General features: G+C 42.4%; 1 protein-coding gene across 4 annotated transcripts in view; it reads right to left on the bottom strand.

Moving 5' to 3' along the window:
• Positions 1 to 20,363, bottom strand: part of KIDINS220 (kinase D interacting substrate 220) — a 166,326-nt gene that overhangs the window by 5,564 nt on the left and 140,399 nt on the right. For 2 of the 4 annotated variants that reach the window (XM_032795179.2, XM_032795180.2), the window contains 4 exons: positions 19,584 to 19,616; positions 12,377 to 12,523; positions 1,482 to 1,580; positions 375 to 623 (listed from right to left, as the gene is read on the bottom strand). In XM_032795179.2, the coding sequence (XP_032651070.1) occupies positions 375 to 623; positions 1,482 to 1,580; positions 12,377 to 12,523; positions 19,584 to 19,616 (528 nt within the window). The remainder of the gene's footprint in view (positions 1 to 374; positions 624 to 1,481; positions 1,581 to 12,376; positions 12,524 to 19,583; positions 19,617 to 20,363) is intronic. The other 2 variants (XM_032795183.2, XM_032795181.2) reach the window with 1 other exon arrangement.

Here is a 20,363-nt window from a genome sequence, read left to right as displayed (position 1 = left end):
TGGACGCAAACAATCGATTTCGGGATCCCACTGTGGACGCGCTAAACCGATTTTATTAGATCTGTTTTGTAATATCGGTTTAAGCTAATTCGAAATAATCGTGCAGTGTAGACGTACCCATACTCTCCCCCTAGAGGGGAATTACGAGGGAGGAGAAACAGCTATTGGGGAGTGAGAGAAAATGAGGATGAGGCAGTGGAAATCGTTTATTTGGGGTTGTTCCCTACTCTCTCTCCAAAGTATTGTCTTGGGGCAAGACAGAGAGTTGAGAGGGTATCTGGATAGACAGAGTGGACTTGCCGTCTGCCCTGTCATCTAACAAAGAATAATTTCCCACATATTAGGTAAACAAAATACATCTCTTTAGTAAATACCTGCCAGCTCAAATTACTGTGATGTGGAGGAGCTTCATCGAGACCAATTGTGTTCAGTTCTTCAAAGCTGAAGTTGAGCGCGTAGGGAACCTGAGCAGAAATTCCTGTAAGCTCAGTGTGAGGCAATTCACTATTATGCACAGGACGATGAGCAAGCTCATTGTGAGGAATCACATTGGTAGCATGTTCACTCACTGCATGAGAATCTTCATGAACAACCTGATTTTCAGTATTTCTCATTTCGAGTACCTTAATGTAAAAAACAGTACAAATGTCATTACACAGCAAAGCAAGATAAAATGGTTTGAGCAAGTAATCTCTTTCTTAAATTGTAACAATTATGTTCCAAACAAAAGGAAACAGGAAAATGTAACTTGCTTTTTTTAAATTGTAAAATTGCATGCATGTTTCTGAATGATTCATCAAAAAAAAGACTACTTGGGAGAGATCTCTTTATGGAACTGTCCTCATTGTCTGCAATGAAAATCTTTCTTAATATATAGTTACTGTACACAGCCTTTTTAAAGCATTAACATGCCAAAGACTCTCAATTTTCAAGTATGCAAGTCCTGTAAAACAAAATACTAATTACATGTTTAAGAGTGAAAAAACAAATACCACATTTAATAGCTTTAATAAACGTCAGTATCACAATAAAACACTGTCTAGTAACCATCAATATTTACAAGTCTATGAATTAGCAGCACAAACATTCTGCAGTATAGGAGCAGAGAATCAACAGCACTCAAACATCTTTGTGGAGAAATTAACAGTCTGATGTCTGTCTCTAGCTCCCATTAACTATGTTATTTACCCTCAAGCTGAGGGAAGAACAGATATTTTAGTATACATGTATGGCTTAACAGTATCAGAGATACAGCTGCCCCTCATTGTATGGATTGCATAAGTCCAATACTACCGATACTTTAATAGTTTGAGTTTTAAGATGCAGCCAACGTAATGATACATGCTTGCACATTTACCATGAGAAGTGACTTATAGTACCAAGGAAAAAGCAAAATAAATGAGGAGTTCTAGATCAAATTTAAAACAACATCAGCTATCTCGATAAGGTAAACTTAAGAAAAGCTCAAAATGTTATCTTACTGCGCTTCTGAACAGGTGCCAGTCACCAAAATTCATGTTCATCTCTCGCTTCAGTTCATCGATGTTACATTGAGCCAAGACACGACCATTTATGTTTGCCTAAATAAAATAAATAAAACTGTGTAAAAAGTACTTGGTGCCTTAAAAAAACCCTGTAAATATTTCATAATAAAATTCATTTTATCCAGAAATCATCTTGGACTCATACAAGGATTTTATATTTCTAATTTATCATTTACTTGGAGCAATATTTCTTTTTAGTAATCTTGCCTTTGCTTTTCAAACCTTAAGGTTCTTTTAAACAATAAAGGTTACCCTGGAAGCCTTGAAGTATATGCCATGGACTACCAAATGGCAATTTCAAGGTCAAATACCAATTCCTTGGCTAGGTAAAGGAGAACTGTGGTGGTGATAAACTCTCTGCCCAAAGATGAAGAGTCACGTGTTACTCTAAAGAACAACTGATTGGTCAGGAACAAATTTCTTAGAACTCTAGTCACACCTGAATAGTTGTGGAGACATGAGTCCAACATACAGAGATAAGAGGTAACAGAAAGGTCAAAAGCATGGGTCAGGAAAGATTCTACCCAAACCCTAACTGCCTCCAGCAGTCCAGAACTCCTAATCAGACCAGGATTTTCCTGCTTCAAGAGACACTTGTGCGTGGATGGATTGTACTACAGTATGTAGCACCAGAGAGAAGTTGTATGGAATAAGGGATAATCTGGTATTGGTGAGTATGACAGAATACACTCCTGTATTCATACCCTACATATTATTGTAATAATCTTTGTACAAACTATGACTTGTGAAGTATTTGAAAACTTGTAATTTGCTGGTCAGTACTGCCCTGATAAAATTTGTGTGGGAACACTTTAGGTGATGTTATAAGATTCCACTGTACATTGTTGCTCACACATGTTCCAAACTCCACAGCCCTGCCCAAAGTGAGATTGACAAACAGGTTTGTCCTAAACAAAGGAATGTGTGCTCTGCTTAATTTGCATTTAAGCAGTAAACACAGTCATCATGTAGGGAGGGAAACTAAGAAAGCTCAAACAGGTGAGAAAAAAGCAGCAGGGAAAATCCTTCCACATTGACTCTTTGTCTCATAGTGCCCAGCTAGAAATATTTTTAAAGAGGGAGATTGAAACTGTAAAAAGGAGGAACAAACACACCAAGGCGCCACGTTCTCTCTCCCTGCCCATCACATTAACTGTACCTGAAGCAACAAAGGCAGTGTTTGCTGGACTCTTGGAGAAGGGGTCCTGACCTACAGGGTTTGGTCAGTAAGACTGCTGAAAGCATGCAGAGAGAAATTTTGCTTGAATCTGATGTAGTTTGTTGAGACATTTATTAAAACCTAACTTATCTTTAATTTTCTTGTAACCATTTCTGACTTTTATGCCTCATTACTTGTACTTACTTAAAATCTAGTTCTTTGTAGTTAATAAACTCATTTTATTATCTAATCCAGCATATTTAAATTGAAGTGTGTGGGTAATTCCATTTGGGATGACAAGCTGTGTGCATATTATTTTCTGAAAGGAATAACAGACATTATAATTTGTAGTGTTCTGGAGAGGGCTGGGCAGTACAGGACATACATTTCTGGAGGGAAATGTGCGAATGGGTGTGTGTTGGAGTCATCCTGCAGTATAATCACAACTGGTGAGAGCCACAGTGTAATCCATGTGTGGCTGGCAGGCTGCAACTACACACAGACACCAAGGGTGTGGTTTGCATTCTGGCAGGCTGTTTTTTAGTGGTCCAGGTGCGGGCTACTTCAGCAAGCAACTGTAAAGTACCAAACATTGCATAGCAGGGGTAACACAGCTGATCATTAATCTGGATTGTACTCTGGTAAAGAACAGTGAGGAAAGGGCAATACAGAGAGGACAGGAAGAATAAAGAGAAGGGACAAAAAAATTAAGTTTATAAAGCATCCATCTAAATATCAGTGACAACACAAAGTGAGAGATATAAGTGGAATGTGTTGCAGGATATGAAGCTAATTTAGACAGGACAGATTAAACAGATGAGAACTGTAGGATGAGATACCTTATTTACCAACATATGAAAAAGGACATTTTACTCTTTAAAAAAAAAAAGTTACAGATATTCAGGGATATATGGGAATTGATACGAAATACTTCCTGTTAATTTGAGATCTCTATTTCAGGACAAGGATTTGGGACTGAGGGGTTTTACAACTGTGCTTCACAATTGTGAGAAGCAGCAGAGTCAGTTTGTGAGCCACTATTATCTGCAGAATGAATTGGCTTCCCCCTTTTATTTTCTCCTAAACTGATCTACTCAATAGTGGAAACCTCTTTTCTTATAATCCAATCCCGAAAGAACGGGGTCCCAAAAAGAGAAGGGAGTGGGGCAGAAAAATCTCCAGTTTGTCACCAACCCTCATAAATTAGAACAAAAAATATAAACAAACACATAGTATGTTATTTTTGCATCTTTGGAGAGTGATTTGGAATCTTTGGTATTTAATCCAGACAGAATGAGTACTATGACAGTACATCCCAGGTTAGAGTTGAATAAATATGATTAAGGAGTAGCACAAAGAGCTTTTCATCTAAAGGCAGTGTCTGAAGCTTACATGCAGTTGGAATGAGAGAAGAAATCATATAGGGATGACCAGAGAAGGTTCTTGAATAGAAGTATTCCTTGTACGATACAGCTAGAGTTGTAGATTAACACTAAGGAACAAATTAGTCCTTATAAGAGGACCAACAGACATCCCTAAAATACCTTGCATCAGAGAAATGCTCTGGGTTACAATTATCTTTAGCAATACATTATGGAGTTTTCCCAAGCTGTTAGGGAGGAGTGAAGCAGCATTGCAGCGTAGGAGTGCTGCTAATACACTTCAGACTTCCCTTATGAAAGGGGGACGCCCCTCTTATGAAACTGACAAGATTAAAGGGCTGGGGTAGAGGATAGATTCCACTTCTGGGTCACTAATAGACTTAATATGAACAAGGCAATGGCTATAAAAGCATTTTTGAGTATGCACAGAGGCTAGTGTGAGATCATTATGATTTCCACAAACTACTTCATGGCTCTGAACCTATAAAGCTGTAAGACTATTCAAGAAGTCTGGATATGAACCAAGAACTAATGGCTGGAACCTGCAGCCAGGCAAACTCAGATTAGAAATAAGGCGCACATTTGCAAAGGTTATTAATCATTACTACAAACTATGAAGGAAAGTGGTGGATCCTTTATCTCTTGCTGTCTTCAGAACACGACTGAATGCCTTTCTGAAAGATATGCTCTAGTCAAAGACATGTTATCAGGCTGAATACAGTGGTAACCGCGTGAAATTCTCTGGCTTGTGTTATGTAGGAGGCCATACTAAATAATCTAATGGTCTCTTCTGGAATCTTAAAATGTATGTGGAAAATCAGGGAAATGTATTTCAGCACATACCCAGGGGTTTTGGTTGATGATTATAAAAAGTGTCAATACAGATTTTGGGATATTAAAATTTTTGATTATTATTATTACTGAACATGTTGTGGATCTGGCTGTTTTATGTTTAAATCAGTGGCACTAGTAAAAAACATCATGACTACTATTTTACTGTCTGGTTTGTGGGTATGCCTGGAACATCTCTACGAGCACAAAATGCTCTCCTCTCAGTAAGAGTGCCCTCTGTACAGCCCTTACGGACAGGGTGACCATGTGTCTGATTTTTGCATCCTTCCGGACTAGCCAGTTGAGCCTAGGGAAGTGAAAGCAAGCCAGCCATCTGCACATACACTACAAGGATGACCTCCCACCAACGCTATTACTAGCTGAAATCCTACCCTTCCCTCTAACAAGTACCCATGAAGCTTCAAATGAGCACCTATTACATGAACCCTTGAACCATCATTCCCCTGTATTTACTCTGACATACACATGGGAAAAGACAGTGACCTTTTCCGTAACTGGTGTTCTTCGAAATGTGTTGCTCATGTCCATTCCATATTAGGGGGTACGTGCTCGTCACATTCACCGATGCCACAAGTTTTTCCCTCAGCAGTATCCATAGGGTACTGGCTCTGGTGCTCGCTGGAGTGGCGGCCACATGGCATGGTATAAGGGGCACTGCCAACTCCCCCCCTCCTCAGTTCCTTCTTGCCGGAAACTCTTGACAGTGGGGAAGGATGGCAGGTTGCAGAATGGACATGAGAAACACATATCAAAGAACACCAGTTATGGAAAAGGTAACTGTCTTTTCTTCTTCGAGTGCTTGCTCATGTCCATTCCATATTGGGTGACTCCCAAGCAGTACCCCTAGAGGTGGGCAGGAATTCACGGATGTGTAGATTACACAGCTCTGCCGAACCCAGTGTTGTATCTGGCCTGCTGAATGATGGCATAATGAGTGGTAAACGTGTGAACAGGAGACCACGTTGTGGCATTACAGGTGTCCTGAATAGGGATGCGTGCCAGGAAAGCCGTCGAAGACGCTTACACTCTCGTTGAGTGGGCTCTGACAATCTGCAGCGGCGGAACCGTCATAACAGGTCCTTATGCACAATTAATCCTATCTGCTCGGTACATTCTAAGTAGAAAGCCAAGGCCCTCCAGACGTCCAGGGCAGGAAGACGCATCTCCTCACTAGTCTTGTGCGATTTGGGACAGAACAGTGGGAGGAAGATGTCTTGGTTCATATGGAAGTTGGAGACCAACTTTGGCAAGAAGGCCGGGAGGGGCTGAAACTGAACCTTATTTTTGTAGAAGACCATGTACGGAGATTCTGAGGTCAAGGCTTTAATTTCAGAGACCTGTGTTGTCGATGTCACTGCCACCAGGAATGCAACCTTCCATGACAGGTGGGAAAGAGATCAGGAACCCAGCGTCTCAAAGGGTGGGCCCATGAGCCTGAAGAGGACCAAATTAAGATCCCATTGTGGGATAGGGGTCCATACCTGGGGGGAAGAGTCTCTCAAACCCTATCAAGACTCTGACTGTCATGTCGTGAGAAAACACTGTCCGTCCTTGGATCAGCAGGTGAAAAGCAGAGATGGCCACTAGATGCACTCTAATGGACGAGTGTGCCAAGTCCTGGATCCTCAAATGGAGCAGGTAGTCCAGGACAGCCTGTATGGAAGAATGCGAGGGAGTGATGCCACGCTTGGACACCCAGTGGGAAAACCACATCCACTTGGCCAAGTAAGTCACTCTGGTTGAGGGCTTCCTACTCTCCAGGAGGACCTGTTGGACTCCTTCCGAACAGGTCAGGCAGAGGCCAGGGAGGGGCTGCGGACAAGCTCATAAGTGTACCAAACCAATGTTGGTGAGGCCACGCCAGGGTGATCACAACCATCTGTGCTTTGTCTCTTGATCTTTGCTAGGACCCTGCTGATGAGTGGAATTGGAGGGAATGCGTACATTAAGCTCCCTGACCACAGCAGGAAGGCTTGGAGAGGGAGCACTGGCTCAGAGCTTGCAGAGCGCAAAACCAGTGGCATTTCCTGTTCTGTCTGGGAGCGAACAGGTCCACTTGGGGAGCTCCCCACCTTTGGAAGATCATGCAGGCGATCTCTGGATGGAGCGACCACTCATGGTGAGAGAAGTCCTTGCTGAGCTGGTCCGCCAGTGTATTCTCACACAATGGGAAGGTGACAAGCTTCCAAGTGAATTTCGTGGCTGATCCAGAAGTCCCATAGATGGAGTGCTTCTTGACAGAGTCGATGAGCGCGCTTCCCCTTGCCTGTTGATGTAGAATATTGAGGCTTTGTTGTCTATCAGGACTCTACCACCTTGCCCGACAGGTGGGGCAGGAAGACTTTGCACGTCAGCCGGGCTGCTTGGAGCTCTTTGACCTTTATGTGCAATTTCTCCTCCTACCCACCTCTAGGGGTACTGCTTGGGAGTCACCCAATATGGAACGGGGACCACATCCAGTGTCTGGAGGTTGCCGAGATGTGCACCCCCGCCGAGGTCCAAGGCATCCAACACCAACCCAATGGAGTGACAGGGGGGTTATTGAGCAGAACTCCCTCCAGAACTGTTCTGAGGTTGGTCCCTATGCCTGGGGAATGACAACAATCTTTTCCAGGAGGTCTCTGGACTGGGAACAGACCATCTCCAGCCATTGTTGCAGGGGCCGCATTTGGAATCTGGCATGGCAGACAATGTATGTGCATGCTGCAATGGGACCCAGCAGGCGCAGACAGACCCTGGCGGTAGTTAGAGGGAATGCGGAGGCTTCTGTGATGAGGTTCGTCAATGTGTAGAACCTTTCCAGTGGCAGGAATGCCCTGGCGCAGGTCGAGTCGAGGACCGCTCCGGTGAACTCTATCCTCTGCACCGGCACTAACTTCTATTTTTTGTCATTTACCAGTAGGCCCAGAGAGTGGTATGTGGCCTGAAGCACCGCAACATCCTTCTGGACTTAAGACCTGGAGCTGCCCTTGACGACCAGTTGTCGAGGTGTGGGTAGATCTGGATACCCCGAAATCTGAGGTAAGCTGCTACCACTGACATGCACTTGGTAAAAACAACTCGGTGCTGTTGCCAGGCCGAACGAGAGGACTGCAAACTGGTAGTGGGGGGGCCCCACCGTAAACTGGAGGAAGCGTCTGTGTCCTTGAAAGATCACTATGTGGAAGTATGCGTCCTTCTAGTCGAAGGTGGCACACCAGTCTCCCGGATCCAGGGAGGGGATAAAAGAAGCCAGGGAAACCATGCGGAACTTTATCTTCTTTAGGTATTTGTTGAGGTCTCACAGGTCCAGGATGGGCCGTAGACCGCCCTTGGCCTTTGGGATTAAGAAGTACTGAGAATAGAACCTCCTGTTCCTGTACTCGAGAGGAACTTCTTCCATTGCAACCAGCTGTAGTAACCTCTTTACCTCCTGTGCAAGGAGAATCTTGGGATATGGGTCCCTGAAAAGGGATGGGGAAGGTGGGTGGGAATGGGGGGAGGGGGTGTTAAAAAAGAACTGGAGGGTACAATCCTGTTCCACTGTGCTGAGAACCCATCAGTCCGAGGTTACAGCTGTCCAGGCAGGGAGTAAGAAGGAGAGATGGTTGGAGAATACAGGGAAGGATGGATCCTTCTGGAAGTCTGGTAGGTCGCCCTTGAGCGCACCCTCAAAACGACTGCTGAGTTTCGGTGGACAACCCAGAGAGGAGCAGCCAGAAGACTCGCTGCATCGAGATAGCGGAAGCCATGGTGTGGGCAGTAGCGTCCGCAGTGTCTGATGCCACTTAGAGGGCTGCCCTGGCCGCGGTCCTGCCCTCATCAAGGATCGCTCGGAACTCCTTCTTGGAAGACTCGGGAAGCGACCCTTCGAACTTGGCCTTGGCTTGCCACATATTGAAGTCTTATCAGTGAAGGAGGGCTTGGTGGTTGACAACTCTCAGCTGAAGGCTGGAAGATGAGTAAACTTAACATCAGAAAAGCTCCAGCCTCTTTGAGTCTTTATTTTTGAGGGTGGCCTCGGGTTGTCCCTGCCTCTCCTTGTGATTAACCACCTCGACCACAAGGAAATTGTGGGCTGGGTGGGAGTATAAGCATTCTTGCCCTTTGGCTGGCATGAAATTCTTATGTTTGGCCCTTTAAGAGATGGGGTCAGGGAAGAGGGGGTCTGCCACAGGGCATTAGTGATCTTAGAAATCCCTTTATGAAAGGGCAGAGGCACCCTGGCAAGAGCCAAGGAACAGAGGATGTCAAACAGAGAGACCGAGGGCTCTTCCAATTGCTCTGCCTGAAGTCTGAGGTTAGAAGCTACCCCCTTCAAAAGTTCCTGGTGTGTCTTAGTGTCATCCTGAGGAACTGGATGAGTGGGCCCTCTGACAGCCTTGTCTGGTGATGACAAGGACAATGCTGGTGCCACAGGAACCTCCATGTCTATTTGTGGTCCAGCAGCTTGCTCTCCTGGTCCTCTTAGACCTGTGAGGTCTTATCCCCTGAAGTCTCCTGAGGGAGGTGGGATATCAGGGCCGCTGGCCTCTCTGAGGCTCCCAACACTAATCAGGTGGCCTGGGAAGGCTGGGTGAACCCCAAGGGTTCCATGGTATCCATGGCAACGGCCACTGCTCTTGGAGCCAAGGGACAGGTTTTGGTACTGATAATGTCATTGGCACTGTCAATACCAGGGCTTGTCCCGCAGTCAAGGAACCTCACTTCAAGCCCCTAGCAGAGCGATCGGTCCTGGGAGACCGGGATTAGGCTGAGCAGTGGCTGTTGCTGAGTAGGGCGACCTTCCTTTTGGGTGATGGCCCAGCGATTGGTGGTCTCTGGTGCCCAGTCAGTCCCGGGATTGGTCCTGGGCCCTTGAATATGGTTGGGGTCGGTCCCAGAGTTCTTGCCAGGTGGTGCATGCCTCAGAGGATCTGCACCAATCTACTGGCGAAGTACATCTCAAGTCCCTCAATCGGTGCCCCAGAAGAGGGGACTGAAGAGGGCCTGGCTCTCCTATCCTGAGACATGACGGCTGCAGGCAAGCGAATGCAGGCAGGATGTCCCTCTCGATGGGGAACAGTACCACTGAGGCAGGAACACACGCATAGGTCCCAACATGGGTTTTCCCTGAGACCAGGGTTCTGCAGAAGCCAGTGAGGGTGGCACCAGGAGTGTCAGGATCTCCTGAGCTGCTTGAAGAGCTTCGGGCATCAACGGCACCTGAAGCTGGCCGGGGCCTGCACCACTATCTGGAGTCACAGGCAAGACATGGGATGGACTGCACCGCTTGACTCGAGCTGGGAACCGACTTCCTGAAGGGGATGTTGAGCTGCCTGACATGGGCCTTGGCTCACCCCCTGTCCTCTCCTTTCCCTTGTGAGAGGTAGGAGATTTCCCTCCCCAGTCTTTTTCGGCTTCTTGACTGGAGCTGCGAAGGGAGACCGGTGCCGGCCTGTGGACGGTGCTGGGGGAAGCACTGCACACGGAGGCCACAGTGCTCGGTGCAGAGTCAGACACCTGCTCCGGCGCCGAAGTGAGTGACGACTCCATTAGGAATGCTCTTTGATGGATGTTGCATTCCTTTTTCATCCTAGGTTTGAAGGACTTGCAGATACGGCACTTGTCACTTATGTGCCCTTCACCTAAGCACCTTAAGCAGCTGGTATGGGGACCGCTGAGGGGCATAGGCGATCACAGGGCTTAAAGCCTGGGGACCACGGCATGGTCCCCGTTTGGGACTAATGGAGAATGTGAGAACTACTGCTAAGGGTAACTAAGAAAACTACTAACTATGTATAACTATTTTACAGGATTTCAAAGTTCGCAAGAACAGAGAAGGAATCAATGCTAGCTAAAGCATCAGATGTTCCAGCATTGTCACTGGCAGCAAGGAGGAACTGAGGGTGGGGGGAGGTGGCAGCGCTCCTTGTACCATGCCATGTGGGTGCCACTCCAGAGGGCACCAGAGCCGGTCTGCTATGGATACTGATGAGGGGAAAACTTCCAGCACCGGTGCATGTGGCGAGCACACACACCTAATATGGACAAGCACTCAAAGAAGAATCAAAACTTACAGAAAGCTCAGCAACAGCACCCTAATACAAAAATGGCTACTGACTCAGCCTCAGTGCTGCTCTTCACTTTCCTGGCATCAGTGAGAAGCACTGGATTGTGAAAAGGCAGGGGAGACACAAGGGAGTTATATTAGCATATAGGAGGAAAGACAATAAATGAGAGAGTGAATAAGTGTGGCAGAGAAAGTGAGGGAGATATGGAAGGGTGAGAGGTAAAGAGGGAGGAAGAAAGGGTGAATTGACTAAATGAGGGTGAGACAGAGGATGAAGTGAGGAAAAACAAAAGGTATAGAAAATAAAACAGAAAACAGGAGGGGGGAAGTATATAAAAATTAAATGAAAAGACTAAGAGATAGGGGAATCTTGGGGCATAGGAGATTTTCATAAAATAGTTGCAGGGCCTGCAGATACAGGAATAGAAAAGAGTCACAGGGCTGGGACTTGTAGAAAACAATGAAGGGTAAATAGATGCCCATACTTCATTGTAATCTGTTCCAACTTTTATGCTGAAAAGCTATGGGAGGGAGGAAAGGGGATCTTTTCTCCCCTTTTGACTCCCTACAGATACTATATCTGCTAAAATCCTCCTTTACACACTTTCTTGACAAAATACTTATCTGTAACACCCCTCTGGGACAGGGATCCTATTTTTAGTCTTTGAAAAAAAAATGTAGTTACTGTACCAGAGCGAAAAGAATACCTTTTGAGATCAGACTTTTGTAAAACATTGCATGATTCATGCAGAGATGACAGTTTTAGAAGTAGTTGTCCGGTGTTAACTCTCACACAGAACACCCAATTTGACAGTACTAGGCCTTTCAGTAGGCTGTGTAGAATTTTAGTATTCGGCACACATCCAGAACTCCACTCCATATATAACATTTATATATCTGTCAGGATAAGGGAATAAACTGGGAAAGAACTCTCTCCTAATTTATCAGAAAACATAACAGGACTTGGGAAAGGAAAGAGGAAGAGTCTTCAGACAAATTTTTACCTTAATCTAAAATAAGGTAAAAGACTATACATTCTCATCTGAGAGTAAAAAAATAAATTAAATGCAGGCTTTAAGAAAATTACCATGGTAAATTGAACATGGTAAATTAATTACAATAATGTACAATATTCTTTTTGCAAGAAAAAACATAATTTTGACATTTCACTTTAGTGACTATGGCCCTTACCTCAGTTTTAAATACAAGATGATAAAGTACTCATGACATTTTCCTTGCATTAAAGAAGCTGCATTACTTTGAAAATATATAGATAAAAAATATTATTTTGACATTCAGTATGATTCAGTAGATTTTTCATGCAATAAGTCAGTTAAATAATTTTTTCTACACATGCATTCCTGTGTTTCAATGCTATGTAAATGACTGAAGTGTAATAATGGATCACCTTTCTTATAGTTGCAGAATACTGAGGTAGCATACTCTGATCTAGCCCTTCTGTCTGCTTCAGCTTCTCACATATGGCTTCCACATTCATTGAGCTCAAAGGCACATGTGATCCTCCAGTGGCTGATCCTGTGACTGTTCCTGTTCCCTATGCAAGCGGAAAAATGTACACAAACAACATATTCAAATGCTCAGCATGTCTGATGCAAATCAAATGGTCTTCAATTATATGCATTTTTGGATATGGAACTAAAAGGTAAGATTATCATGATTACTGACAAATTATCTAAATATAATACTGGAAAATACTAACATATGGTGGCAGTAATAACAAAAATAATTAGAAGAAAATGGCTGAGACACTGTCCATCCTAGAAAAGTGCTCTAATTACTAATTAAAAAATCAATATAAGATATAACATTAATATATCAATATAAGCAAGGGTTAAAACTACAGTGTCACTATTAGGGGTTTGCATAGATTTAACTAGGTCAAATTTTAAAAGGAAGACTAGGCCTTATTAAACAATCTGGATTCCAGTGTATTACCCAAACTCTTCATGCTAACTTCAGACTAAGATGATGTAGGGTGACTCTCAGCTTCTGGGAGCAACACCAAAGAGGGTGTGGGGAGGGAAAATGAATGCATCTGCAGGTGCCCAGTACAAGAAGGCTCTAAATTCTCAGAAAAGTTGTGTGGTCCCTGTGCCACGACACAGAGGTGGCTAAAGCAAGGTGAAGGGGAAGAAATGTATGTCTACGTTTATGCAATTTCACAATCCTGTTAAAATATATCCAGATAAACTGTCCATCTAGATTCTTATACCACACCCATCAGCAATATATTCGAGCATCTATATTAGTGATATGTTTCAAACAGTAAATTGGGTCTAATTATGAATTGATGTAAGGCAATCTGTAGAATACGGTTTTCTTTGAAAGTTTTACACAGCGTCCATGAAAAACATTCATTACTCAATAACGATATCTACATTGGAAAAAAAAATTTTTCAAAGTAAACACCTGTTATTTATGCTAGAGGGTCAGATACTTAGTTGCTTCTCTAAGTCAAGCTCATTGCACACACCAGAGGCTCCTACCACTCTCCATTTACCCCTCCCCAATCATAAGCCCCCTGTTTGCCATCCTCCAATCCTCCTTTATTTCAGAGAATCCCTCCAACCTCCTTCATCGTCTCCCTGTATGCCAGGGTCTCACATTCTCCCCTCGAGTCATGAACTGTGTGCCATCTCATTCCTCTCTTCCCTCTTTCCTACCATGACAGGGGCTCTGTGTGCCCTCCATTCACCCTTCCAGCACATGGCTGGGGCTCAGTGTCCCCCATACCACTGTGCCTCATTCTCCCTGGAATACCAGGGGTCCTGTGTACTTCTCAATTCCCCTCTGCAAGAGTCCGAGTGGCCCACCATCCCCCTCCGACCATCACCCAGCCCACCCATGACAGGGGCTGTATGTGCTTCCCTTTTCCCTCAATTATTCTTATTTCTTTTCTGTCTATCTGGGAGATACGTCATTCAGGATGTCAAAATTTTAAACTGTACTGGGACATGGGCAGAGAGGAGATGAGGGGTATTGTTATGCTGAAAAGTGTTAATGGCTGTAATTGTCTATAAATCAAAGCAAAGACGACTGATGCTGCTGGATCTGTGAACCAGATGCAAGGGTCTCTGTCTCCCTCCCACCACTTCTGTCTTCTGATTTCACAAAAAGCAAAGGGGTTCTGCCCACTGACACCTAGAACATTCCCTGAAATTTTGGAACTCGTTAGATGTGGTGATCAAAAGTTATCACGTTACACAGAGACAAACAGAAATTCCATCAAGACCTCTTTTGCCTGTACAATCCTATGTATCAATTATATATCAATTTCCCATTCAGAGCTAACAGATTACTACAACTGTGTCATCTTTTAAAACTACTGACTACATCATTTGTGTATATACGTTTGCTTGCTTTAATCTTGTAATAATTTTCATTTCTTTTCTTAGTCAATAAAATCTTTACTTTATTACAGGATTGGCTACAAGCATTGTCTTTGGAGAGAGATCTGAAGTACAAAATGACCCGAGGTAAGTGACTGCTCTCTTGGGACTCGGAACAATGTGATCTTTGGTGTATAGCGATCAACTATCACTAAGTCCAGCTTGACTGGCCAGCAAAATATACTGGAATATCAAGGGGACTGCCTCTGACTCTGTTTTAAGGCTGTTACAGTGCTTTAGAGTTCATATTCCTTACTGGGTTGGTGAAATCTAATTATAGAAATACAACCCAGTTTGGAGTTTCTGCCCTGCTTCTTGACAGTCTGCCCTGAAATTGGCATTAATGCTCATGAACCACTCCAGACACTGTGACACAATGGTTTACAGAAAAACACAAGAGACAAAGAGCACACACTGAAGCAAATAAGTATAGCTCTCTATAACAGAATCATAAAAATCTAGGGCTGGAAAGCACCTCCAGAGGTTATCAAGTCCAGCACCCTAATGCTGAGGCATGACCAAGTAAACCTAAACCATCCCTGAGAGGCATTTGTCTAAACTGTTCTTTAAAATCTCCAGCGATGGGGATTCCATAATAGCTATTCTCCTACTAGCTAAACTAAATCTCCCTCGCTGCAGATTCAGATGATTATTTCTTGCCCTATCTTTGGTGGACATGGAGAACAACTGATCACAGTCCTCCTTTTAAACAGCCCTTAATATATTTGAAGTCTTATCAAATACCCCTTCAATCTTAGTTTCTCAAGACTAAACATGGACAGTTTTTTTTAACTTTTCCTCACAGGTCAGGTTTTCTAAACCTTTGATCCTTCTTGTTGCTCTTTTCTGGACTCGCCAATTTGTCCACATCTTAAAGTGTGATGCCAAGAACTGGACACACTACTTCAACTAGGGCCTCAACAGTGCTGAGTAAAGTGGGAGAATTAAGTCTCATGTCTTACATACAACACTCCTGTTAATACACTCCAGAATATTAGCCTCTCTCACATTGTTGACTCATATTCAATTTGTGATCCACTATAACCCACACATTCTTTTCAGCAGTACTGCTGTTTAGCCAGTTATTCCCCATTTTGTAGCTGTGCATTTGATTTTTCCTTTTTAAGTGTAGTACTTTGCACTTGTCTTTACTGAATTTCATCTTGTTGATTTCAGACCAATTCTTCAATTTGTCAAGGACATTTGAAATTCTAATCCTGACTTCCAAAGTGTTAGCAACCCTTCTCAGCCTGGTATTATCTGCAAATACTATACGTACGCTCTCTATTCAATTATCCAAGTAATGAATGAAAATATTGGATAGTTACTAGACCCAAGACAGACCCCTGCTGAAAGAAATTTCAACATTAAATGTATTTCTAGATATTTAAAAGGAATAAGAGAAGTTTCAAAATATTGTAACATTTATTTAGTGGTAATAAAAATGTAAAAATATCAGTATAATTGGGAAACTACAGAAAGAGTTAATTCTACTCACAAAAGAACATAGTTCTTGAAAAGTGCCGTCTATGAGTGAATGCTATACAGTACAACTTTAATTATCAAATGTAATGGAACTCAAATAATTTTGAATGTTGGCGTTTTGGATAATAAACATAGTTAACAGTTCTTAGTATTGTGACCTTGTTTTAGCTAACAGGGAGTTTTGGATAACTGAAATTTAACCGTATATCTAGATTTCATCTTCCTGTCCATGTGCAAACATTTGGATCAAGCATGATTAACAACTTTGATTGCATTAGTTCCATATAAGACTGTGGTGAAATATTTCCTTTCCAAAGACACCCTTAAGCATTCCATATATAGTAAACTATAAACATCTAAATAGTTAAAGGTACCACTACATCAGTGGTCTCCAACCTTTTTACACCCATGATCACTTTTTGAATTTAAGTGCAAGCCAGGATCTACCCCGCCCCTTCCCCAAGGCCCCGCCCCTTTCCTGAAGCCCTACCCTGCTCATTCCATCCCCCCTCCTTCCGTCTCTCACTCTCCCCATCCTCACTCACTTTCACCGGGTTGAGGCAGGGGTTTGGGACGGGGTGCAAGCTGGCAGGGACTCTGGGTGCAGGAGAGGGCTCTGGACTGGGGCAGAGTGTTGGGATGCAGGAGGGGGTATGGAGTGCTCGCTCTGGGAGGGAGCTCAGGGCTGGGGTGCGGGCTCTCGCTGGGTGGCATTTACCTCAGGCAGTGGGGCTAAGGCAGGTTCCCTTCTGCCATGGCCCCACTCCGCTCCCGGAAGCGGTCAACATGCCCCTGTGGCGGAGCACTGGCTCCACACACTGCTCCTGCCTGCAAGCACCACACACACAACTCCCATTGGCCAAAGTTCCCTGCTCCCAGCCAATGGGATCTGCGAGGGCGGTGCTTGCGGGCAGGAGCAGCGCGCAAAGACCCCTCCCTCCAGGGACCATGGGGGCATGCTGACCGCTTCCAAAAGTGGCGTGGGGCTGGGGTAGGCAAGGAGCCTGCCTTAGCCCCACTGCACCACCAGACTTTTAGCAGCTGGAGATTGCAATTGACTGGCAGAGGCTCCAGGATGAAATGCTACCCTACTTTTATCATTATACATTCTGCTGTGACACTTCAGGTTTTCAATCCTTCCTCTTTGTTTTCTAGAAAACTAATTTCTGCCTTTGGCATCATAACCCAACACACAAACTCATTATTATTCAGAGGTCTCAGAGGACATCCAAAACCTCTGTATAATCATAGGATTACTTAAAGGGCTCAGCCCTGTGGAACTCTTGAAATTCTGCAGAAATGATGTCAAGTATCAGAGGGGTAGCCATGTAAGTCTGGATCTGTAAAAGCAGCAAAGAATCCTGTGGCACCTGATAGACTCACAGACATTTTGGAGCATGAGCTTTTGTGGGTGAATACCCACTTTGCCATGCATCTGATGAAGTGGGTATTCACCCACGAAAGCTCATGCAGAAATGATGTTAATCGCCAAAAGACCCTAAATTTTGCAGGAACAGAGTACACTCTTGCAAAGCTTAGTTCTGAGCACAGAAATCTAAGATCTGTGTGCAAGACAGAACAGAGTGCTGGGGACGGAGAGTGCAGAGCAGGAAGAGACATTTCTGAAAGATGGTACAAGCAGAGCCCTCTATCTGTAATCTGGTTATTCCAGACGTCCCTAGAGTCATCAGAAATGCTAGTTCTATTAGCAGTGCACCCACCTAGCCTTCACAGTTCCTGCTTATGGAATTTTGGTTTCAGCACTGTGGAACATCTAGGCCCCACAGGACTGAAGCTAAACTCCTGTGGAGGTCCATCACTTCTTCAAAGCTTAGAAACTCAACATCACACAGGTAAACTCTGAGATGCAAAACTGTGCTTTGGTTAACTACAGTTCAGTTAATCAGGGTTTACCTGTAATTCTTTGTAAACAATGATGAATTTATTTATGTTCTGTATAGTGTTTCTCTCTTTTCTCTTTATTTAAGTACTTCACTTTCAAAGGTGAGCTGAAGAGACCTTTAAAAGAGCTTAAAAGATTCAAGGAAAGAATCACATTTACTCTTGATAATGAGAACACCTACAGCTACACTAGACAATATTCAATTTACTTTTTTTTAAAAGGATATAAATCCTCATATACTTCAAGGTAAAAGCCAATCACTAACTGATTAATGTTAGGAAGCTGCTTTCCCTCTGAACTATGTAACTGCCCACACTACAGGCTTTCTTCCACCTTCCTCTGAAGCATCTGGCACTGCACACTCCTGGAAATAAACTACTGGATTAGATGGACTACTGGTCAGATCTGGTATGGCTACTCTTATGATTTCAAACAATAGAGAGGCTACTAGGTATACAAGAAGAGAGGCTGTTGCAGGCACACTGGGCAATACTTGAGCATTATTTGTATTCCCTTCTTATGTAATCTTTATGTTTTCCAATACTTAACTTTTATAATCACTTTTACATTTTTAGCTCTCTTAGTCTCCTACTTACCAAATAGTTTTGGCTAATATTTCTCCACACACTCACTTTTGATATTTACAATTAATTATCTCAATTATTTCACGGTCTGTAAATAGTGAAATATATTCCAGTTTCTTTTATGAATAAAATTAAACAGTTTTAAATAGAGCATTTAAATACTAACAAAACTATAGATTATGGGTTTTTTTAAACTAATACATTTCTGTTCTAAAGGGTAACTGCAATCTAACATGAAGGCAAACAACAAAAATAATTTTTTGATTCTCTTAGTTAAAACTTACATTTTTACCTCGACTTGATTGCTTGAGAAACTTGTCCAAAAAGGCAACAAAAAATGATCATAACATTTTTAATCATTCTGATATTAAAATTTTATCCAAGTAGTCAGCACAATTCAGAAATGTTTAGAGCTATTTGGATATATTATTCCAATCTTCTTCCTATTCTAGTGTGATTTCTCAACAATATTCTTACAATGAATATAGTGAATAAGAAATGCTGAAAAGCATGAACTAGGTTAATCCACCCATAATCACAATGTACTGGTTAGTTCAAATTATACTTTAGTGGAAAAATCTATTATAATTTGAAAAATGGCAGCCATAAACTATGACCAAAACTATTTTATAATGGTGTTGCTAACATAAATACTCTAAGAACAATGTGAACAGTTTCAACAGTTTGTGAACAGTGAATCTATCAAATATAGTATCTGTAGATTACCACAAAGAAAGAAAAAAGGAAATTTCACACAGTGTTAAGATGAAATAGGCATTCTTGCATTAAATCAAAATATTTTAGCAGTAAAGAGCAAGTCATTATTTCTGCATGCATTAAGAGTTAGTTTAGAAAGAAGCATTTTTCTCTATCAAAAATTATATGAGAAAAATGCTAAAATATTTAGATTTTTGTTAAAGTATAAACTATTTGAAATAAATACACATTAATCCAAATCACTCTTTATAAAAACACTGCCTGAAGAATAAATAATGTAATTGCTTTAGGGATAATGTCATCATGTAAGTGAATTAAAACTGTACTTAAACTGACATTTTTCAGCTTAGAGAACATTACACTGAAAAATATTTGCCATGCAAAAGCTAAAAGCAGCTTGTCAAAGCAAACCTAAGGGCTAGTAATGAGCATTAATTTATAGACAGCCTAGCATCAAGAGCTTTTGCAATGATTCCATCAAATAAGTGAACGACAATTCATAGAAAGTTGCTGTACCTGTTTCTGTTTGTTTAACCCAGATTTACACAGCTTCAAGAAAGGGACAAAAACAGAATGAAAAGACAGAAGCTTAAAGTGAAACATCAAAAATGTCTAAAGATGTAACTGACATTCATATTAATCTAATTTAAAACAGTGAATGTAAAACTAGCTTTATGATACAAAGTTAGTATAGTGAGATTTTTTTATACTGCAATAAAACATTTAAGATAGATATTTCTGATAAGTGACTTGCTCCTTTTGTACTCATAAAAAAGCAGATGAATACGTGTTGAAGTTTAATATCCTAGGACAGAGGGAAGATCTGCATCATTTTTACTGTGAATAATCTTGGTTTGCAGCCTAAAATTCCTTTGTCATTTCAAAATTAGGTTACACCATTATTTGTTGAATAATTTTGAAGTCCTCATAGCTAAGCAAGGAAAACAGAGTGAAAAGGTAGATTTTGAGAACAAATAGTGATAGGGTTTATAGTCCACATTCTAAGGGGATTAATTCCACATTAACAACATTTGCAAGAATAAGTGACAAACTTCCCAGGCTACATCCTTCGACCATACCAAGACCTATCCATTAAAAAAATACTTCCATTATTTTTAAAGGATACGCAGGGTTTATGCATAATTACATGATTTGCACAGGTCGATTTTAGGGCCACTTCAATGAAAGTACATTATATGCCTCAAGGCACTGATTTCATGCAACAGGGAAAACATCTTTAAAACAATACAATTATGTTGAGGCATGCTCCATCCTAACAAGTGCAATTAGTAATGC

This window comes from Chelonoidis abingdonii, chromosome 3 (assembly GCF_003597395.2).
Source record: "Chelonoidis abingdonii isolate Lonesome George chromosome 3, CheloAbing_2.0, whole genome shotgun sequence".
In the NCBI taxonomy this organism is placed as follows: domain Eukaryota; kingdom Metazoa; phylum Chordata; order Testudines; family Testudinidae; genus Chelonoidis; species Chelonoidis abingdonii.
The sequence above is the reverse complement of the archived record's forward strand: the minus strand, read 5'-3'. Positions and strand labels throughout refer to the sequence as shown.